This window comes from Barbus barbus, assembly GCF_936440315.1.
Source record: "Barbus barbus genome assembly, chromosome: 41".
Lineage (NCBI taxonomy): Eukaryota > Metazoa > Chordata > Actinopteri > Cypriniformes > Cyprinidae > Barbus > Barbus barbus.
The window spans coordinates 21,019,036-21,043,358 of NC_136719.1; the positions used below are offsets into that span (position 1 = coordinate 21,019,036).

The 24,323-nt window shown below is 38.7% G+C and overlaps 1 protein-coding gene across 6 annotated transcripts in view; it reads left to right on the forward strand.

Annotated features, from left to right (window-relative positions):
* The window catches only part of LOC306860217 (retinoic acid receptor gamma-A), a 78,581-nt gene extending 54,721 nt beyond the window's left edge, over nucleotides 1-23,860 (forward strand). For 2 of the 6 annotated variants that reach the window (XM_079401798.1, XM_079401797.1), the window contains exons 3-9: nucleotides 10,307-10,455; nucleotides 13,151-13,292; nucleotides 16,584-16,747; nucleotides 19,271-19,447; nucleotides 19,546-19,750; nucleotides 19,923-20,081; nucleotides 21,298-23,602. In XM_079401798.1, coding sequence (XP_079257924.1) covers nucleotides 10,307-10,455; nucleotides 13,151-13,292; nucleotides 16,584-16,747; nucleotides 19,271-19,447; nucleotides 19,546-19,750; nucleotides 19,923-20,081; nucleotides 21,298-21,653 — 1,352 coding nt within the window. In that variant the 3' untranslated portion in view covers nucleotides 21,654-23,602. Of the gene's footprint in view, nucleotides 1-9,883; nucleotides 9,935-10,306; nucleotides 10,456-11,388; nucleotides 11,444-13,150; nucleotides 13,293-16,583; nucleotides 16,748-19,270; nucleotides 19,448-19,545; nucleotides 19,751-19,922; nucleotides 20,082-21,297 lie in introns of those variants that run through there. The other 4 variants (XM_079401796.1, XM_079401799.1, XM_079401800.1 and 1 more) reach the window with 3 other exon arrangements.
* The last annotated feature ends 463 nt before the right edge of the window (nucleotides 23,861-24,323 follow it).

The following is a 24,323-nucleotide window of genomic DNA, read 5'->3' on the forward strand; positions in this document are numbered from 1 at the left end:
TTGGCGCCACGGCATTTTTGTTTCCAGGCAGAACATTAAAGAACGCGACACACACGTCTCCCGGAAATCCTGTATAATCTAACCAATACGATGAAGACTTCGAAACCCCTGAAGTGTTTCCCGATAAGTGTGCCATATGCATCAGACGTTTAGCCAACGGTCCATGGGCATGACGTCTGAGTCTGAGACTAGTGCAGTAGCTGTGTATGGATGGCCATTGAACTCTAAGAGTCGAAGGCAAACCCAAGAGAGGAGGCCTGACACGGCCGCTGAGATTCCACAGTCTGCTGCTGGAATTCAATTGCTGCTGTTTGGGCAGTTTATAATATCCTGGCAGGGTCAAGGAAGTGTAAATAAGAGAGATCCTCCTCTCATGGAACAGCAACAATGACTGTTTTGCACTGCTTGAAGGATGGGCGAATTTTAGATTGACTATGAAATGATCAGACGGTGCAATTGATAGAACCAAAACATGCACATGGTTCTGTTTAGTTCAGATTGTTAGGCGGGTTCTTTGCACCTTGTTGTAGATTTCAGAACTGTCCCGACAGGCAACCCGAAAGACTCATTTGACAGTCCAAATTTGTCCCACATCTATTCAGGAAGCATTGCTAATTAGCTAATCTTTCCACTTCACTTTCATGGATCTCTGAGAGACACAAACAAGGCCAGGCATCATGGGATTGAAAACTTTGGGTGAGGCTCAATGGCTGTCATAGTTTGGCCATCACCTCCCTTTTGTCCGATGATTTAGTGGATGTTTATTGAGAGCTCCAGTGCCTGGTTGGCAGTTTCTCTCTGGGGGTGAGGCGTTGGCAGGATCTTTGTCAGTCTGAAACCATGTGTGAGCTCAGTGTGAGGGGAGAAGTTCTGTTACCAGTGTGTTGTTGACTGACGGCTTGGCTCCGTCGTTACTAGCGCTCACTGTTATGTGAAAATGTGAGGCGAAATATAGCTCAAACCCCCACTATGTTTGTCTGCAGCTGGGCCGCAGGAACTCCCCGTCAGTCAATCATTGGTTTTATCTAAAATGAGAATCAGGTTGAGGGGTTGCAGCACTGTTGATGAGACGATGCTACTCAGAAGACAGTGATTCTGGTATCGTGTTGTATTGCTAGCGCCGAGATCTGGTGCACGTTTCAGTGTTTAATGTTATCTCAATGCTTTTTGATACTTTAGAGATCTGCACATTATTGTTGTGAAACCTACAAGGATATAACAATACTCTGACAAAACTCCCAGAGAGAAGTTGCGCCTTTATATGTATCCCCTTTAAAGCACCATCTCTACTGCCATCAAAGCATCACGTGAATAACCAATTCACTGCCTTTACACATACATTTTTAGAATATTTCTATATGACATAAATTGCCATTTTGATATTTTTAAGACAACACGTCAATATCTAAACAGTAAAATGTTTAGATGCTTAGTGTGTTAAAACCCCTAGCTCTCTCATCATTCATGTATGTATGTGTATATATATATATATATATGTATATATATGTATATGTGTGTGTGTGTGTATGTGTGTGTGTGTGTGTGTGTGTGTTATAAATAATTTAATATACGTTTTCTTAATAGTGAAATAATAGTACAATTCATTTAATATGAAAACGTACATATGCTTTACATTTTGTGTGTATACATGCAGATGGAGGTGAGAGGCCATCCTAAATCAGCCATAAAAGATGAATGGATACAAGAGCCCAAGGATGCTTGTTAGGAAAGACCATCTGTACTTTACCCCCACACATCCATCTTTTTAAATGATCATCTGCCGTCTAAAGACTCAGCACAGTGTTTAGAATGAGCAGGGACGACGCGTCTGTCTGGTGGACGGTGTCTATGGCTCATTTAGAAAAGCTGTGTTGGCTCTAAATAAAAAGTGTATTGTGGTTTAGTCAATACGATGGGGTTGGATTTGTCTCTCAAGGTGACTTCCTACATGGCTGAGCTCTGTTTGTTGCTCACTGGGTGTTACGAGAGTGTACATCAAACCGCACGCAGTATTGTTTTGAAACTTCGCAGTTGCCAGTTTCCACGAAGCGTGCCCATCCACACCCTAACATCTTGGGCAGTCGCTGAAGGCGTGATGCCACACTAAAGTGAAAAATTCCACCCGCGTAAGCACACATCATATCGTAATTTCCCCTATAGTCAAAGCAGAAGTTTCTCACAGACTCGCCCTTGTGCCATTAGAAAGAACAGAACTGTGCCAGGCTGTTGAACTGACACTGAAAGAACAAGTATTTATACACAAGAGACCCACAACTACTATAAGCATCGACCACAAATCACATAAACAGCAGGAAGCCACAACTCTGTTTGGGTCCTCTCCTTATGCAAAGCAAAGTTTTGCTTTGAGCTCATGCAGTCTCTAACTAATGACAGTTAGATGAGATCCGAGCAAGTCAAACAGGCCTGCACTTTATTTTGCAGAATTAAGGTGTCAGCCTTCAAAGTTCGGCTGCTTCTTCTTTTGCGGTTTCTATTGTTTGGGGAAGGAAACAATAAGGTCCCGAGTCCCGCCCCAGTCCAGAGAGACACTTCAGGCTGTGACTCAAGCTAAGTTGCCCGTCTTAAAGCAGGTGAGCGCAGACAGATGGTGAGAGGAAGTCTGCGAGGACCAGAAGATCAAAGATAATGGGTAGATGAGCCTGTTGGCTTGATCAATGGTTGTGTCCATGGAGGACGCATCCAGCCATTGGAGTGGAGAGGAATTAGAGGAGACACTCTCACTCAGGGGTTGACAGCACAGATGAAGCCTGGTGGGGGAGCTGGAGATTCAGTGGAGTTGCAAATTTGGATGTCTGTACCAGAAATCTGTCTTCTCTGAATCAGGCCTTCATTCCCGGTCTTTGTGCTCTGATTACCCCTCACTGTCTAGTTTGGATAGAGTCCTTCTAGAGGAATAGGACACAAGTCCCTTAAACGGTTTACTAAATGGGCCTTGTTTTGGACTACAAAAAAGCGTTCTGTCAATAAACTCTTGAATTGTTCCTTTGCAGAACTGTTTCTTGCAGAAAAGTGCTAGCAGGTTCTAGTTTCTGTGAAGAACCGCTGAATATATGACTTTCTAAAGAGCTAGGGAATTGAAAAGGTCTTTGTGGAGGTTTCCCTATGGCTTTGGGCTATAAAAACCATTTTGTTTCTAATTGAAAACTTTATTTTTAATTAAATAGACTTTCAGTGGACACTTTTATCTAGAGCAGCTTAAATATTGCAAATTACATTTATTATAGAGACAAGCCCCTAGAGCAACCCAAGGGTAAATGACTTGCTCAAGGGCATGATGGATCCAATGAAGATCAATGGAGTTAAACCAGCAACCTTCTGGTTACCAGACCAGAAAAAAGATGCCTTTGGTAATGGAGAGAGCAGTATCTGTGTAAGCCGTAGTTGAGAGGGTGTCTGATTGCCTGTAATCCAGGAAGGACTCAAGTGTGGGCGATTGATTCTCTGAGTTCATTGATGTGTTGGTGCCACTCATTCAGGGGTCATTTAGGCCAAATGCTGACTCACCTTCATCCAGACATGCCTCGGGTCTATGACGTGTTGAGGGTAGTTTAACTTTAAGTGGATAGTTGATCCAAAAATCATTTACTGGTGTGGCCATATTAGCAAAACGGCAATTTTTGAAAGCAAAAAAGGGTCCATTGTCGACTGTCAACAGCGTAGAGATGTAGGAGGCATTTACTACACAGAAGTCACTTTCAAACCAAGCAACTTCCTTTTGGTCAATGTGGGAAAATCACACGACCAACTTGAAAATAAGCAAAACCTGCATTTTGCAACTCCCAGTTGTGCAGATTCATATTGGAATGGCTCAATTTCTCAGAGCAACAGTCAATGTGACCCCATTTACCCTCACATTGTTTCAAACCTCTATTACTTTCTTCTTCTACATAAAGCAATTCATAAACTGAAAGTTAATGGATTCCAAAGCAACACTGCACCACCTTGACTTTCTCTGGACACAAAAAAAAACAGAGACATTTTTCAAATTCTTTTGTTGTTCCAGTCATGCAGGTTTGGAATGACTTAATGGTGAGTAAATGATGACAGATGCATCATTTTTGGATGAACTAACCTTTTCAGACAGATCCAGCCACTAAGTCTGCTCATACCTGTTGCCCTTTTGCTCACCTTGTGTGATGGGGTTGACCTATGGAAGACCTATTGCTGGCCGACTCCATGACTGAGAACGATAACGTTATGTGTTCATGTATGTATTCATGCCTGTGTGCTGGTTATGACATGAGGATGTAAATTCCTTCAGTCTTGTCCAGTCTGGGCTGTATGTAAGTCTTTCTCTCTTTTTCTGTCTTTCGCTCTGAGCCATCTCTTGGACGGGAGCCCAGTTTTATCACAGGGCTTCCTTTCAGAAAGGGCCTTACTGCAACAGGAAGGACTCCTCCTTTTTTATAGGCCTGGGATGGAGCGCATTAGAGGGAGGGATAAAAAGTAGAAAAATGGGAGGAGATAAGGGGGAGATCAGGTAATGAGCTCTCAGACAGCTGTTGACAGCAACTGCTGCTGCTCAGCACCTTTAATGAAAGCACACACACTTCTCAGCCCCGTAACTTAACACTCCTTTTGCACTGCATCTGTGGTGCAGAGACATTGTTTTTAAACAGGCCTTCTGAAGTAATTTTAGAAGGTAGGTCAACTCCTAAATTAAAGTTTTTAATTAGGGTTGCACATGATATCAGTTCTTGTCTGATATTAGTGATTTTAAGTGGATAACTGTCTGATGAAAGATTTTATTTAGAACTGTCTTTTATTTAGATTAATTTAATTGTATTATTTTATTTTATTTAGACAAAACAATTATCCACTTTTATTTATTTATTTTGTTGATTAGTGCGTTAGTACTAATCAAGTGTGTGTGTTCAAAAATAGTATTTTTACCATTAACATTGCTTTTTTTTTAAGTAAATTTGCCATGTTAATAGCAATATAGTTTCTGGAAGGTGTACACATCTTCATTTTAATTATCGTTTCTCTCAGTACATGAAAAGTTTATTTTCTTTTTTCCTTTTATTTTCATGACAATTATCAGCTATAGAGCTATCTGGAAATTGTTCAGATCTTTGTTTGACTGATTTTTATTTTATAAAAAAATTTTTAAAGTTATATTTATGGGTTTTTTATGCCTTTACTGAGAGAGGACAGTGGAGAGATGACGGGGAAGTTTTGGGTAGAGAGAGGGCAGCGGGATCGGCAAGGAACCTCAAGGTGGGAATCAAACTCTGGTCGCCGTGAGCACAGTTGCGCTATATGTCGATGCACTAACCAATTTTATTTTATTTTAATAAATTATGCAGGTTGTTTAATTTAAAAAAATAATAATTTTAGTTTGTAAATTTGCCAAGTACTTGACAAAATAGTATTTGGAATTAGTTTGACTCTGTTTAAGTGATTGTTTCTCTCAAATACATCAACATTTTTACTTTCTGCAATATGTGAATTTACAAATGTCGAAAAACAGCTTTCAGTAAGATGAAGCCTGTAATCAGTGAGAATACAGTAAATCCAGCGGAAAGAGACAGTTATGCGGTGGAGAGGAAGGAAATGGGGTTGTGTAGTATGAGGTGGTACGATGACAACAGCATGTGAGGAGGATCTGGCTGAGGGCAGGAAGCCGTGGGCAGTGAGACACAGAGACAGAGAAAGAGCCACGGTCGGTTCCCCTCATCAGGAAGTTGGCAGCCAGAGGAGGGCTGTGTGTCCTTGCCCATCAGGCACCTGTCGGAGAGAGAGGGGGGCCCTGCCAGTCAGTCTATCAATCACACCGCTCCAAAAAACCTGGCCAATCTGTGGCCCGTCTGCCACACTGGCTGCAATCACAACAAAGCAGTCTGTCCACCCCACTCGCCGGTATGGGGCTGTAATATGAGGTGAAGGAGAAATCATGGAGCTTTCAGTGGAGGGAAGCAAGATTATGTTCTGAGAAATGCAAAGCGAGCGACACGCAAATACACGCCCAACACGCTGAAATACTTAGAGGAATTGAGACGCAGAGAACTATATTTGCAAATCAAATGGGAGTCTTTAGAGACACTCGTTGGACGAGCGCCCATGCAGAACTGAACACACACACGCTCCTCACATGCCAAGACTAGATTTGGGAACAGAGCTCCACTGACGATTCAATCACACCCAAAGTCACGTACACAAAATTTGCTCTTCTATTGTGAAAGAATAGTTGTTCCGCAGCCAGTGCGTCATATGCTGCTCAGCTAAAAGTAGTGTTGCAACACTTAAAACACATGAAGCTGACTCTTGCTATTTTTTGTCCTTTTAGACTTGTGTACTTGTAATTTTTATGCTTTCATTCTGAACCAAAATAAAGAAACTCAAGGTCACAGCTCACTCCCTGTTACCCACATGGCCTGATTTGTTTGCACCACTTGTTTATTGTGTTACCAAACTTAGCTCTTCAGGAAATGGATTTGAACCTAGACCACTTTTTTCGGCAACAATGCCATGTTTATGGTATGCATGCATGTTTATGTGCACCGCATTGTGGCCATTCACACTTACCCACTAGATCTCACCTAAATATAGATGTTATTGATAATATTTAGATACTTTTGAATTGTATTAATTTAAGAGTTAAAAGTTTATTAATATTAAATACTTATATTATTTACTTTATATTTTAATGTATAATTATTTGTTTTATTTAAAATATTAATATTTTTATAATAATGCTTAATTGTTTATTAATGTTAATGTTTAAATTGTATACATTTGACTATAGTTTTATGTTTATATAAACACATGTTTATGTTTGTTTCATTTATTTAAAAATATTTAATATTTTTAATTTAGTAATTATTTTTAAATATTTCAAAAATATTAAATATGTTTAGTAACAAATGTGCATATTTTATGCATGTTTATATATATATATAAATATTTGTTTTATATATTTTAATGTATTTAAAATGTATATTTTTTTATGTAATTAAATATATTTTAATAATAATAATAAATTGATGTCAGTAATTTGAATAAATATTATATTTATAATAATACAATTTTTAATAATTTAATAAATGCTGTTAGTGTTTAATAATACATTATGTTTTTGACACCCCTGTTTTGTGTACCTATACATATTTTCCCAGCACTGGATCATTGTGTGTGTGTGTTCTTATATTTACTTATCTTTACATTTTTTGCATTCATGTATTTACTTTGCCCTGGTGTGGTGTATATTGTGTATGTTTCAGCTTGTAGATATGGACATTTTCCTACCACATGGGCACTTTGTCTAGGTTGACACTGGGATTAGCATAGGACGGTCCACCTGGAATACTTGTGTACAGAGGACACAGAGAGACCAGTTCAGGACAGAAACACAATACCAGGCAGGAAATGAACAGCGTCTACTGATAACTGCAGTCGGCTTCTACCTGTCCCTCCATCAACAGCCATCTACCCTCTGCCTTCGCATTGTGATGCAAATCAAGTCCCTGGCTGGAGAGCTGATAAGGAGGCCTCTCATTTCAGAGCGCATTGTTTCCCAAACAGAGGAGAGCTTAGCGGAGGGGACGCAGAGAGGGCCTCCGGGCTGACACAAGAACCCATCCCATTGTGCACCCCGGGAGAAGTGTTGACTGATATTTGGGAAGAGGTGTTAGAGGGAGGGAAAGCAACCGGGGTTTTTACGGCAGGAACCGTCTCGGGTTGTTGAGAGATCCTGATGGATTTTTGTCCCTCTCCCCCCTCCCATTCTTTTTACTCTCAGCTACTCAGACGGTGTCAATCAGTAGCCGTTTCTTCATGCCACATGCAGTTTGCGATCCTTTTCAGGCGCTTGTCATTACCAGCATATTGCCAGTATTGCTATATAAACGAATGAGTTCACGCTAGGTTCAGTGAAGAGCATTGATCCTGCTGTGCAACATTTAGTTCAAAGCGTATACTTAGTATTCAGAACACATATGTGTTGTGATAGCATACATGTTTGGGGTTTATACAAGAATTATAACTTTGATGTGACCTATTATGTTTGATAGCCTTTTTGCGTTAGTTCTTCAGTTATTTTGATGGTAAATTGCTAGTTAGTGTTCTCAGCGCACCGATATATTGGCTAATAATAGGCAACGGCTGAGTAATTATTGACGCTGTTGGACATACAAAATCAGCCAATGATCAGGGCTGATTATATCCTGTTAATCAAGTCATTGACTGATTTTTAGAATTCAGTTAATGAGTATTAAGAGCATCCAAAAACTTAAGAAATCTTAATTTAATGTTCAGTATTCTGTTAATTCAAGTCATTTTACTTTGAGACATGGAAAACATGTTAATATGAAGAGAGCAAAAGTTATTTACATCTCTTTCAAAATTGTGAAATAAATTGTTAATTTGAAAAGGTAAAAAAAGAGAACCACCAAACTATCGTATGTGTATCGGCATGTCATTCTAAATAATTGGATATCGGTATCGATACAGAAAATTTGTATCAGTTGATTTCTAAACTAAACTGGAATTTGTATTTTCAAAATCGTATTTCAAAGGAGACCAGTAAAAAATAACTTGACATTGCACAACAGTTGGGAAACAAATGTCATGCACGTTGTTAGTTCAAATGCAATTAGCCTTTTTATACATCATATACTCGGAAAGCTTTTGCATTTCTCACTCTCGCATTAAGAAGAAGCGATTTGTTTGTAACCATGGCCATGAACAGAAGGCCCTACTGTATGTGAGCTCGACCTTAAATGGGTCTATTTGCCTCTCCTAGTTCACCCCTCCACCCTCGTCTTTTTCTTTCTGTTTTCTATCAAATTCCTCTTTTTATGCCCCCTTTTCTTCTTTTGAAGTCTCCAAACTCTTGTAAAAGGCCAAGCTGGTGGTTTTTGCTGAACCCTGTGGTGGGACAGCGAGGGAGGGGTTGTAGGTTAAGTTTAGGCTTTCCATTGAAGGTGGTTGAAGAAGGTGGGGCTATAAAAGTTAGAAGTTTAGAGCCTCCCTGTTTTTTTTATTTTTTTTTTATGATTGGGCCTTTTTTTACTAGCTCAGGCTACAGCTGGTGGTGTGAATGGCTGCCCGAGGTGTCTGAGTCTTAATAAAGACCCCGCCAGCCGGGCTGGGGCCTCCAGTCCAGCCATGAGACCACCTTTATAGGCCTAGCTTACGAGCAGGGGCCTCTATTAAAACCTAGCAGGACTGCACTGAGGAATTTAGGGCCGGGAAATAAGAGGAAAATAAGGTTTGTGTGTCAAAGAATGGCAAGGGTGAAGGCTGGGGGTTTGAATTTGGAGCAATCAAGGGTAAAAGTTGACTTTGGCATGTGCAAATGTGAAATAAAAGGTTTAATCTGGTGTGATATCTCGAAGTTGTGACGAGGGGTGTAAACAATGCACTCATGTCAGTTTGTTTCTTTACATGATAATCTCTCATGATACTAAAAAAAACACCAAAATAAAATTTAAATACTTTTTAACTGATCATATGTCTTACAAACAATAATTTAAAATTAAAAAAAAAAATTAACTCTAATTTATTAATACTAATTAATAAACATGGAAGCTCAAATATGTGAGCTTTCAGGTTTACCATATTTGATGCTAAATTAATTCTTTCTAAACTTACTTTTTGGGTGGATTATAGATGATACGTATTGTCGCCATCCACGATATTGTTACACCCCAGGTCATTACTGTTAGTAAGGCTTGACATCACAATTAGTGAGAGATTAGACACTCATCCCATGTCAGTCAGCCATCCCACATGCAAGACGCCAAATGCAGGGTGGAGTTTTCCCCCAGGCTGTGACATAGATGAGCTACCGGTCTTATCGGCTCCGCTTATCTGTCTGCTAGTGTTAAACTGTTTGTGTTTTCTTTTCTTTCCTTTCCAGTGTCAATCACCGCAGCTTAATCCCCTAAAATCCTGCACCCCTAAGGACAAGGTGGGCTGTGTGTGTGTGTGGGGGGGGGCTATAGGGAGATGAATTCATGTTAACTAGACTTGACTTTTACCAAGTTGGCAGATGCTTCTCATACAATAACAGATTTAAAAAGCGGCGATGGGTAGCGTCTTGTGCGTTTCTGCTCGAGGGCATCATGAAAAAGGTTTAGCGAGGAATCATGATGGTTTTCAAAGCTCTTGTGGGTCTTTGAAATCAGATACGGTTTAAGAGGTTCACGGGAGGCTCTTTTCTTCTCTCCATGTGGCGTTTAATATCTCCCTTTCATTAAATCCTCTTGTGTTGTGTAAATAGTGTGAAGTGATGTGATTAGACGAAGCCTTCGTCTGATGTTTTCTTTTCTCTCCTCTTCAGCGGTGGAGACCCAGAGCACTAGTTCGGAGGAGATGGTGCCCAGCTCCCCTTCTCCACCACCTCCACCCCGTGTTTACAAACCCTGCTTCGTCTGCCAGGACAAGTCCTCCGGGTACCACTATGGTGTCAGTTCTTGCGAGGGCTGCAAGGTAAACAGCAGCACTCCCATCATCTGTGGCCTGACGAATCTCATGTTCTTCATGAGTCTGTTACACAATTTGTCTTGACGTTTGGCAAAAATGCGAAAAATACAGAGAGAGACATGGAGGTTTAGCTCTCGCATGTTAAAAATACTTGAATATTAAAAAGTATTTTCGCTCCTGTCAACACCAAGAAACTAAGACTGACTGAGGAACTTGTAGTGCAGGGAGCAAAAATGTTTATGAAAACATACAAAAGGTCACTTGAAAAGGATACAGTTGCGCAGTATCAGCTACACGAGACAGCAAGTAATGTGGACAGTATGTTAAAGGGATAGTTTACACAAAAATGACAATTCTGTTATCATTTACTCACCCTCCACTTTTTCCGAACCTGTATAATTTCCTTTCTACTGTTGAAGGTTATTTTGAAGAATGCTGGTAAACAAACACTTGATTGAACATTTAATTTTTGGGTGAACTGTCCCTTTAAATCAATGAGAAGCAATGCAATACAATAACTGTTCTATGTTTAAGGGGTAAAATGTGTGTTGTACCATATACCTCAAGCAGCATATATATATATATATATGCATGTATGTGTAATATAAAAAAATAATAATAATTATTCTTCCATTAAGTAAGGGGTTAGTTCACATAGGACTTTTAAAACGAAGTTTCATGTCTATTTTTGTTAAAGGCGTCATATGACGTTGCTAAAAAGAACAATATTTTGTGTATTTGGTGTAATGCAATGTGTTTATGTGGTTTAAAGTTCAAAAAAATTCAAAAAAGTCAAACAGGCGTGCACATCCCAACCACCCAGATCGGGCTCAGGTGCAGGACAACTGAGGAACTTGAACAAAGAAAAAGGAGAGAAGTCCGCAAACTGAAAATAGCTGCTCCAAATGAATTTAATAACAGCAACGTTTCGACCCTCAGGTCTTCATCAGGCTCAGTACCCACATGGAATACAATCAGCTTTAAATAGCAACAGGTAATCACTTTAATTGGGTCCACACACACAAAAAAAACATGTGACAAGTAATACAAGTCATGTGACAAAAAATTTAATAAAAAATTCACATACAGCTTAACTAATAATCAACGACAAATGAAGTATTAGTTCAACCACTATAAAAAAGGCTTGATATCAAAATCCTCATTCAATACTGATGGCGATAAAGTATTTAAGGTATAAATCCAAAAACATTCCCTCTGTAATAATTTCTTCTCGTAATCACCTCCTCTTGAGGGTTTAATTACCTTCTCTATACCAATATTCGTGGACTTCTCTCCTTTTTCTTTGTTAAAGTTCAAAAAACACATTATTTTCCACATACTGTACATTATTGTTACTCCTCTATGCCCTGCCTTTCTGAAACGCATCGATTTTTACAAAGCTCATCGTTCTGAGAAGCGAGGCATGCTCTGATTGGCCAGCTATCCAGTGCGTTGTGATTGGCCGAATACCTCATGCGTGAAATGGAAATGTTACGCCCCTTACCGTATTGTGATGGCGTTTCCTAACGCTGACGAGACTAAAACAATAAAATCCATTACAAACGAAGCATTTGTTGCATCCAGTGGGCAAATAATTACTGATTATAATGACTTAGACTGTCTTTTTACGCGCCGCGTTGCATCGCGCCGGGTAAACATTACCATGTCTTCATTTGTGATTGAGAAACGACAAACAACAAGCACTACTCTACACTGCTCAAAACTCGCGTTTGAATCATCAGTAGCAGAAAGTAGTGAGTGACTCAGAATTGTCAGACTGTCCTTGCAAAGTTGGAATTGCCCCACTTTATAGAAACAGCCATTGAGCAAACCAGCATTTGTAGGCTACTCTCCTGCCACGTTCAGGAAATAGTCCTCCGTAAAATGTGCTGCACACACTCGAATATTTGCGTTGTACTGCTCTGGAACAGTGTTGTAAATACAACTTAACAACTGATTTCTAGTTGTGTCCTCTTTTGGAAGCCCAAACAAAGTAGTTTCGCTTTCACAGAGTCTCCACGACATGGCGCCAGCGGCAGCAACAACACTTGAGCCAAAATAAAAATCACACCTTCTTTCGTTGTGTATACATTTGGGCGGTGTTATGCAAATCTTTCCACACAGCGACGTAGACATGTGGGGGCATGTTTAAATGAGCCATTTTAGGGGGGCGTGGGCAAGTCTTAACTTTTATAAAAGAATATCTCTTTGGTTTTGAGACTTTAGTCTTTGCATCTTCAGGGATCTTATCTATGCACAAACAGCTTGTAACACTCCAAAGAGAAAGGAAATCTTGAAATCGCATCAATATGACCCCTTTAAACAAACAACTTTTGACTTGCTAAAAAACCTGTCTAGCACATTTACATACAAAAACAATTTAATGGACACAATAACATGTCCTGTGTGAACAACTCTAGTTAGTTTCATTAACCCAGTTCTAAGCCGTTAGCCATAAGTAATAATACAATTTGGCACAATAACAATATTTTGATTAATTCGGTTAATGTGCAGTCACAGGTACAGTATATCAGATTTTTGTCTATCCTTTTATATAACAAAAACAAAATGACATCATTCGCAAAAACAGTTCTGAATCAGCAACTTTGAACAATATACTGACAGCTTGTGTAAGTGAAATGATAGTGGTTGACCTACTCTTCAGCTGACCTACTCGCTCTCTCTTGGATGTCTGTTGCAGGGTTTCTTCCGTCGCAGTATTCAGAAGAACATGGTGTACACCTGCCACCGTGACAAGAACTGCCAGATCAACAAGGTCACACGCAACCGTTGCCAGTACTGCCGGCTGCAGAAGTGCTTCGAGGTTGGCATGTCCAAGGAAGGTGAGGGTTCAGGCCTCTGCCAGGCACACGGGCTCCTTGGCCTTCAGCCAAGACCCACATACACAAACACAAATATAGAGACGGGACAGGAGACAGACGGGGACATGCTGATATAGGTTAGAAGCTGTGAAACAGACATACAACCCAGAGACACACAGACAAATTTAGAGCGGTGAGACTTGAGCGCCGGGACACAGAGGCATAAACAAACTGTAGACGACTGTAAACCACCAGTTTGAGACACTTTAAGACACAAAAGACAAATAAAAGTTCAAACACAAACCAATAAACTGGTTAGCATGGAGGTTAGAGCTCAATATGAATGTTCATTTCACAAATGGGTTTCGTGTCTGAAGTTTCACCCACATCAATCCATCAACGCTAGGTGTGATTTCTTTGGTAGCCCTTCCTCTAGTCTCTTTATGACTTGGCACTAACAGATTTGTGTTGTAACAAAGACAATAGCCCGAGGTTGAAAGAGCGAGTCTGGGGCATGTGTTTGTTCATTTGCCAGGGTCACGGCGATGATGTCACAGGGAGAGTGGCACGTTGGCCCTCTATGTGTCCTATGGGACATGTATGTGTGCGTTTATATGTATGGGATGTGTGTAGGGACCGGGATCACATTGTGCTTTTGCTATTACTGGATATCCTGAGAGGAAGGAAAGAATGGGAGGGGGGCGAGAGAAAGAGGGGGGTTAGGGTTGCCAGGGCTGCTCTCCCTTGGGTCAGACACACCAAAACACCCATGGAGTCTGATCTGAGGTCAGTTTCCATGTATTAGTGATTGCATTTGGAATTCGGTATACAGTAACATTGTGTCTAATCCAAGCAAGATGCGATAATGCAACATGTGATAAATGGGTTAATTTTGAGATTTTTTAAAACAGGTGATAAGCGACAAGATGAATCTCACAAAACCTGTCTAGAACATTTCCTGGCCATATTTCCCCTCAAAATTTATAGAAAGAAATTTTAAATAAATATTATACAATTAAATAATATTTTTTGTAAATATAGTAGCATATTTTAATGCCATTTTTATGACAATTAAGCATATATTCTGTTGCAATTTTATATTTTTATATGTTTATATTATTTAAATGTCATGGTGGTATTTGTTGTAATTTATTATATTTAACATAGTCATTGTATTAAAAAGAATCAGTAATAAAAGAGGCATCATATAAAATAAAAATAAATTCATTTTATTTTATAGTTTTATTTTTCAAACAGCTTATTGCTTTTAAGTGTAATAAAAACAATATGACACACACACACACATACAGTATGTTAGTGCCAAGTATATATATATATATATATATATATATATATATATATATATATATATATATATATATATATATATATATATATATATATATATATATATATATACACATACAGTTGTGTTCAAAATAATAGCAGTGTGTTTAATAAAGCGAGTAAAGCTCAAAATCCTTATAATAACTTTTACTTCAATACACACAAATGCATTGGGAACATAGCACATTCTATTCTAAATCAAAACATGAAGAAAAATTTTGTAAATTTGTTATTACTTTACAGAAAGTGAAGAAAAGGGAATATTAGGCTGTTCAAAAAAATAGCAGTGTCTGCATTTGTCTTTACAAAGTCAAACATTTACTGTATAAACTGAAAACTGCTTTAAGATTTAACTTTCTTGTGAATGACTGAACTAATATTTAGTTTTATAGCCACGGTTTCTGAGAACTGCTTCACATCTGTGTTGCATGGAGTCTGGCACCTGTGAACAGGTATTCCCGCCCAGGATGATTGCATTACATACCACAATTCCTCTGCATTTCTTGGTTTTGCCTCAGAAACAGAATTTTTGATGTCACCCCACAAGTTTTCTTTTGGATTAAAGTCTGGAGATTGGGCTGGCCACTCCATAATTTTAATCTTGTTGGTCTGGAACCAAGATGCTGCTCGCTTACTGGTGTGTTTGGGGTTGTTGTCTTGTTGAAACACCCATTTCCAGGGCATTTCCTCTTCGGCATAAGGCAACATAACCTATTTAAGTATTTTAATGTACTCAAACTGATCTATGATCACTGGAATGCGATAAATAGCCCCAACATGTAGTATGAGAAACATGCCCATATCATGATGCTTGCGCCACCATGCTTTACTGTCTTCACAGTGTACTGTGGCTTGAATTCAGTGTTTGGGGTTCGTCTGACAAACTGTCTGCTTAGACCCAAAAAGAACAATCTTGCTTCATCAGTCCACAAAATATTGTGCCATTTCTCTTTAGGCCAGTCAGTGGTCTTTGGCAAATTGTAACCTCTTAATTTTTTCAACAATGGGAATTTGCGGGGGCTTCTTGCCCATAGCTTGGCTTCACATGGGCGTCTTTTAATTGTTACAGTACTCACAGGTAACTTTAGACTTTCTTTGATCACCCTGGACCTTCATTGGCTGAGTCTTTGCCATGTTGGCTATTCTTCGATCCATTCGAATGGTAGTTTTCCGTTTTCTACCACATCTTTCTGGTTTTGGTTGCCATTTTAAAGCATTTGATATCATTTTAGCTGAGTAGCCTATCATTTTCTGCACTTTATGTTTTCCCCTCTCTAATCAACTTTTTAATCAAAGTACGCTATTCTTTTGAACAATGTCTGGAACGACCCATTTTACTCAGACTTTCAGAGAGAAATGCACAGTACAACATTTGCTGCCTGCATCCTTAAATAAGGGCCATTTTTTTGACACAAGTTTTTTTTTTTCACTGAATGATTTACCTCTCTTATTGAACTCCACACTGCTATTATTTTGAACATGCCCTTTTCAGTTAAACAGCACAGATTGATCTGTTCAGTGATGTCGGACTGCTATAACTCTAAACGCAACTGTGTATATATATACATTTCTTGTACCTAATTCATGATTGAAATACATGATTTAAAATCATATTAAAAAAGAAAATTAGAAAAAAAAATATATATATATATTTTTTGGGATGAAAAGTGACACCTGAACATGTTTTTACGAGATTTACCCAACAGGATGTTTTTTGGTCACTTGGTTTTACTAAGTAGCTAAAATCCTGGTCCACATAATTGTACATTAAACTAATTGTTGCATTGTACCAGGTTAGACATTCTGAGGAATTAAGCTCAAAATCATCAGAATTTTTTTCTGGCACATAATTTTATAGAGTTTCACCAGGTTGCATATCCAAGTATTAAGATCAGAGTTTGACAGTTTGTGAGTGAAGCTAACTCATTGTAGAATTATTAAGCTGCTTCTCTTTGTGGCTCTCAGCTGTGCGCAATGATCGAAATAAGAAAAAGAAGGATGTGAAGGATGAGGTCGTTCCACCAGAGAGCTATGAGCTGAGTGGGGAACTGGAAGAGCTGGTCAACAAAGTGAGCAAAGCACATCAAGAGACCTTCCCTTCACTCTGCCAGCTGGGAAAATACACCACAGTGAGTATTTTCTGAAAATGAGCGGATCTGTCAGTAATGGAATGTGGAATTTATTTATAGAGGTGTAAACCGACCATGTCAGATGTAGTGTGATTAACATGTTCCATTATTGAAAACATAATTTAAAGGAACGGTGCACCCAAAAGATAAATATTGTCATTTATTCAACCTCATGTTGTTCCAAATCTAACTTTTTCTTCTGTGAAATTCTTTCTGAAAAATATCGGCACCCTTGGTAAATATGACCAAAGAAGGCTGTGAAAATGAATCTGCATTGTTAATCCTTTTGATCTTTTATTTAAAAAATTCACAAAAATCTAACCTTTCATTTGATAAGAATTTAAAATGGGGGGAAATATCATTATGAAATAAATGTTTTTCTCTAATACATATTGGCCACAATTAACTGCATCCTTTTATTCAATATTTTTTTAAACCTCCATTTGCCAGTTTAACAGCTCTAAATGTTCTCCTATAATACCTGATGAGGTTAGAGAACACCTGACAAGAGATCAGAGACCATTCCTTCATCCAGAATCACTCCAGATCCTTCAGATTCCCAGCTCCATGACGGTGCTTCTCCTCTTCAGTTCACCTCACTCATTTTCTACAGGGTTAAGGTCAGAGGACTGGAATGGCCAGCAGAAGCTTGGTTTTGTGTTCAGAGACCCATTTTTGTGTTGTTTTTGAGGTTTGTGTTTGGATTATTGTCCGGTTGGAAGATCCAAACATGGCCCATTATAAGATTTCTAACAGAGCTGACTCTCTCAAATCACTTATTGATTTTTTTATCTGTTGGTATTTGATGGAATCCATGATGCCATGTGTCTAAACAAGATGTCCAGGACCTCCAGCAGAAATATAGGTCCACAACATCAAAAATACAGTATATTTCATTATACACATGGGGTACTTTTTATCCCTGTGTTCACCAAACCCATCTTTTGTTTGCTGATAAAAGCTAATTTTTTTGTTTCATCTGACCATAGAAGCCAGCGCCATCTGAAGTTCCAGTTGTGTCTGATAACTGAATATGCTGGAGATTGTTTTTGGATGCGCTAGGAGAATTTTCCTTCAAACCCTCCCAAACAACATGTGGTGATTTAGGGGCTGTTTGACTATTTTTTTTTTAAGTTTTCTGACCCCGAGACTCAACTATTTTCTGCAATTCTCCAGCTGTGGTCCTTGGAGAGTCTTTAGCCACTCAAACTCTCCTTCTCACCGTGCATTAGGACGATATAGACACACGTCCTCTTCCAGGCAGTTTTGTAACATTTTATGTTGATTGGAAATTCTTAATTATTGCCCTGATGGTGGAAATGGGAATTTTCACTGCTCTAGCTCTTTTCTTAAAGCCACTTCACTAATTTGTGAAGCTCAATTATCTTTTGCTGCACATCAGAAATATATTCTTTGGTTTTTCTAATTGTGATGGATTATTAAGGGAATTTGGGCTTTGTTTTCCCTCATATTTATATGTCTGTGAAACAGGAAGCCATGGCTGGATAATTTCATGTTCATAATAATGTTCATAATCTTTTTTCTGGCTGATGTAACTGTGTTTGTAAAGCACATTTGTTATAGCAAGAAAAGCCAAAAAAAATTGTAATTATGTGGTTTTTCTAAGGGGAAGTCGTGCCCTAATGGTTAGAGAGTCGGACTCGTAATCCAAAGGTTGCGGGTTCAAGTCTCAGGCCGGCAGGGATTGTAGGTGGGGGGAGTGAATGTACAGCGCTCTCTCCACCCTCAATACCACGACTGAGGTGCCCTTGAGCAAAGCACCGAACCCCCAACTGCTCCCCGGGCGCAGCAGCATAAATGGCTGCCCACTGCTCCGGGTGTGTGTTCACGGTGTGTGTGTGTTCACTGCTGTGTGTGTGCACTTTGGATGGGTTAAATGCAGAGCACGAATTCCGAGTATGGGTCACCATACTTGGCCGTATGTCACGTCACTTTCACTTAATAATCACCCTGGAGTGCTCAAAATTGCTCCATATACTTCAGAGATATTTTACTCATAAGAATTTCTTGGGGTGCCAATAATTGTGTCCAACGTGTATTTGAGAAAAACATTTATTTCATAATGATATTTCCCCCCATTTTAAATTCTTATTATCCAATGAAAGGTTAGATTTTTGTGATTTTTTTTTTTAATAAAAGATCAAAAGGATTAACAATGCAGATTCATTTTCACAGCCTTCTTTGATCATACTTACCAAGGGTGCCGATATTTTTGGCCATGACTGTATAATGAAAGTAAATGAGCACTGGGGCCATCAAGCTCCAAAATGACAAAAAAGAACAATAAAACTATCATTAAAGTGGTCCATATAATTCATATGCTGTATATCAAAACTTCAGAAGTTGAAGAGTGTGAGGAACAGACTGAAATTCACATTTTTTGCAGAATTTCTCCTTGTGTTCCATGGCATAAATAACCATATGGGTTTGGAATGATATGTAGATGAATATATGATTCATTTTGCACACATATTAACTTTTTTATTCTTTTCGCTTCCTTAGAACTCAAGCTCAGATCACCGTGTTCAGCTGGACCTTGGCCTATGGGACAAATTCAGTGAGCTCTCCACCAAGTGCATCATTAAAATTGTGGAATTTGCCAAACGCCTTCCGGGCTTCACCACCCTCACCATCGCAGATCAGATCACCCTCCTTAAATCAGCCTGCTTGGACATTCTAGTATGTGTGCCTTCCTTTAAGAATCTCACCTTGACCATGCATCTACTTCATTACTTTCACATAATACTTTGCCTCATAAATGTCTGTGTCTCTTGCAGATGCTTCGAATCTGCACGCGATACACACCGGAGCAGGACACAATGACCTTTTCAGATGGACTGACCCTCAACCGGACTCAGATGCATAATGCTGGCTTTGGTCCGCTCACTGATCTGGTGTTTGCCTTTGCTGGTCAGCTTCTGCCCCTTGAGATGGACGATACGGAGACTGGCCTCCTCAGCGCCATCTGCCTCATTTGTGGAGGTATTGCATGATGCAAATTTGTTGCAACACTGCTGCCACCTAGATGAAGCAATAGGAAAAATGTACACATTATAACAGAGCTTTAGCTAGTATTCAGAATTTGTTTTAACCACCAAACCACTAAAAATGGATGGAGGTACTACTATACTAATATTAACCTCTTTCTCTGTAGACCGAATGGATCTTGAGGAGCCTGAGCGTGTAGATCGTCTACAGGAGCCCCTTCTGGAAGCTCTGAAGATCTATGCACGACGCCGCCGACCCAACAAACCTTACATGTTCCCTCGCATGTTGATGAAGATTACTGACCTACGTGGCATTAGCACCAAGGGTCAGTTTACTAGCCAAAAAATACATGGAAATCACCTCACATTACTATTCTGGTTGATTTGCAAGATTTAAATCTTGATGAAAATCAAATGCTTTTTTATCAAGTGCATTAGTGAACTTGAGGCCTATTCAAACCAAGAGCAGCATTATTGACAGTGTTTTTTCTTCATAAATGGTATTCACACAGAGGGCAACGCTCTGAGAAAAGTTTGCATACTTGAGCGAAAGCAAGATGCACTCCATCATTCACATGCTTCAATGCAAAATACAAGCCATCTGACAATACAAGATTTGACACGCTTCAATGCAAAATACAAGCCATCTGACAATACAAGATTTGACTCGCTTCAATGCGAAATACAAGCCACCTGACAATACAAGATTTGACTCGCTTCAATGCAAAATACAAGCCATCTGACAATACAAGATTTGACTCGCTTCAATGCAAAACACAACTAATTTGACAATAAAGATTACTCATGTGTTTTAATGCAAAATACACTGCCAATTGTAACAGATGTATGTGTGTGTGTGTGTGTCCATATATATATATATATATATATATATATATATATATATATATATATATATATATATATATATATATATATATATATATATATATATATATATATATATATATAATTTTTTTGAAGTACAATCACAAATACAGTAAATAGATCATCATTTATTTGATCACAAATATGGTAAACGGCAATATTGTGAAATATTATTACAATTTAAATTTCTTTTTTCTATTTGAATCTGGATATTTAGCAGCTGTTACTTCAGTCTTCAGTGTCACATGATCCTTCAGAAATATTTATAATATGCTGATTTGGTGCTTAAGAAATATTTCTTATTATTATCAATATCGAAAACAGTTGTGTTGCTTAATATTTTTGTGGAAACCATAATACTTTTTTCAAAGTTATTTGCTGAATAGAACATTCAAAAAACAGCATTATAAAAAATAAAAAACCTGACCCCAAACTTTTGAACAGTAATGTTCAATAAATGCAAACAATAACAATCAATTTACATTATGGGAAAAAAGTAGTTTTGCCAATTTTTTTGTATAATACATCGATGCCCAAAATTGATGTGAAAATCAGTTTGAATAGACTTTCACTCTTTGCTTGGTACTAATTACCTTAATACATATAATGTATTATGTAGACAACACCGTCCTGAAATCAACTGTTTTTGTGCAACAGGAGCAGAAAGGGCCATAACTCTCAAGTTGGAGATCCCAGGCCCCATGCCTCCTCTCATCCGAGAGATGCTGGAAAACCCAGAGGCCTTCGAGGATCAGGCCGAGTCCACAGAGAAGAAGCCCGAGCTCGAACAGCCCACTCCTCCGCCCGCCCTGCTCACTATGAAGAAAGAGCAGGAGGACGAGGACGACAGCTGGGCCACGGAGAACGGCAGCGAGCCTTCACCGGAGGAGGAGGACGACGATGACGACGACGGAGAGGAGGAGAGGGGTACAGACAGCGACGGAGAGGCCTGGGGCGGCCAGGAACCCAGTGTGGACGTGTCTAGAAAGAGCCATGGAGGAAGAGCTCAGTGAGGAAGCGTTCTTCTTCCAGCCTTACCTCTACAGACACTCCTAACTCAGGCCACTCGGTCAACGATGAGAGATATCAGTGAGTTGATTTGAGGAAACTCACGTAAAAAAAACTCTTCTCAGGACCTCTCCCGCAGAACAAGAGGGAAGGCGAAAGACAAAACAGCTGGCTTTTCAGACAAAATAACTGCCACTTTTATAAAACTTGTTTGTTTGCTTTGAAAAGGAGAAGCCAAATGGACTTATACCATTTACAGCTGACTCTCAACGGGTTCTTTCAAAAGAAAATACAGGATGAAAACTGAAAATGCTAATCTTTTTCTGTTGTCGTTGACGCTTTCGAATATCATTTTGACTTTTTCAGCTTTGAGATAGTTTGTTCTCCTTACATTTTATGAATAAGCCCATGCATATCTATATATACCTTTATATATTTTTTGTCCTGTATTCTATTTTCTTAGTTATATTTTGTTTGGAGAGCTTTCCTGGGCAGACTTACAGAAAGATAATCGGATTGCTATAACTGGCAGACCTCTGCTGAGTCTTTATCCAGCTGCTTGGTTGGGTTCTTGGGCACTTTGGCTCAGCATTAGATGTCATTGATAATCAGTTCAGTGGCTGGGTATCTCCCATCAAATGATCCGTGTTTTTAGGGGAATGCCATTACGTATCGGCTTTCATTGCGTCACATGATTCGCTGCCAATTGAATGGCGTGTCTGTGCCAAAGTTTGCAGCTTGTAAGGTTAAACTCCTGTCAGGGAGCCCAGCTCCAAACAGAAACACTCACATGTCCATTACCTTCAAGTCTCTGCATCATGCATATGATGTCATACTGGACCGGTTTCAGGCAGAAGTTAAGCAGCACTCTAGTCTAATTAACTTTGACCTCATCGGCCTAGATGGTTCTTCAGGATAACTACAAAAATGCATCTGGACGATTTTCTGAATCTCATGTATCACGATGAAATACAGGAACGCAGATCTGTGCTAACACACAAACACATACACACGTTTAAAAAGCATGCTACATGTATTCAGAACTCTTGCTATAAAAAAGAAAAACATGAAATTCAGACTCAGGGCATCTCTGTAAGGACCAAACGCTTGCTGTCTAGAAACGGGCAATACTTATGTTACGTTTCAGAAATCTCTCCGTGTCATCATGAACTGAAATACATTTGCGTATCTTACACAGAACTTCATTGCAGAACTTTCATCTTTGTTATAGAAATAGAGTTCTTTTTTCTAATGTTACCTAATCCATTTTATTGCCAAAAACACACAGTATGCAATTTGGTGGTCGTGTGCCACTGAACATTAAAAGGTATCAGTCTCAGTCGAGCAATATGACTATGACCAGAACTCAGCTGTGTGTGTGTGGATGTGTGTGTGTGTTTGTGCTGAATGTGAGGATGGCTGCCCTCAATAAGCTGTAGTGTAGTACTTTGTTAAATGAATGTCATCACTGTGGTGCTGTCAGAGAGTGTGTGAGCTGTCATACTGACCTCTTCTCCTTCAGAGTTGCGCCACAGCCACACGTATAGCAAGTGGAATGTTGGGATTACTTTAACACTTCGTCATATTTTTCTTCTTCTCTAAACTTGGCTAATGTATTGTCAGTCCTTTGTTCGTGTTCAACAAATTCTGTTATATAAAAAGCCATATAAACAATAAGAGGCACAATAAACTTTTTTTTTTTTTTGAGAATCTCTCTCTCTGTTATTCATTCATTTATTTATTTACTATTTAGAATATGCTTTAGGAATTTTATTTCAGAATCATCAAATTTAGGAATCATATTATAGTTTTGTACTGCATTACATGTAATCTAAGGTTAAGTATAAATGTGTTACAATTTTGTTCTATTTATGTGTCCATCCAATCACTGAAACTCCTTTCAAAACTTTTTAAATGTGTATTTACGAATGTAAATGTTTAAATTAAAGTTTAAAAAGGGCCTTCGATTTTGCTTACAGCTATCTGACTGGAGGACGAGTTTTTTTAAATTTGATTTTATTTCATTTTTTTGTGAACGGATAAATAAAAAGATTTGATTTAACAGGATGAAAAAAAATATCCACTAAATCTGGGATTTGTAGTAGTTTAGTAATCGATGTAACACATTTCAAACACACTCTTGGAGTTGATTATCATCACTTGACACTAAATGAACTAGCTATGTATATTACATAAAATAATATCACAATGCAAAAATAACTGTGTGGGGAAATTTACTATTTATGATGATTTTGCCGTGAATAACGACTCAAATTTCGGTCTGTACTTCACACAATAGTGTAACATAGCATTAGAAGACTTGAAATATAATGTAATAGTCGTATAGGCTATATTTATGATATTTTTCTAATGTTTTTGTTCGTTTTGACGCTTAACAGGCCCTGGTCACACTCTGTTCTATTGAGGAGAAACGACAAGCAGTTTGGACTTTCTTCAAAAAAAATATTATTTTGTTCTCTACAGAAAAGCATAGTCGTCTTGAGCGACACGAGGGTGAGTAAATGATGTCAGAACATTCACAATGAAACAACGGGTGTTAAACATCTAAATCCGGATAGAATTCATCCAGCAGAGGGCGATAGTGCACCACAGATTAGCGCTAATGACCCTGCTGGCTGCAGAAGTGTCATTTATCAAACACTAACCACACACAA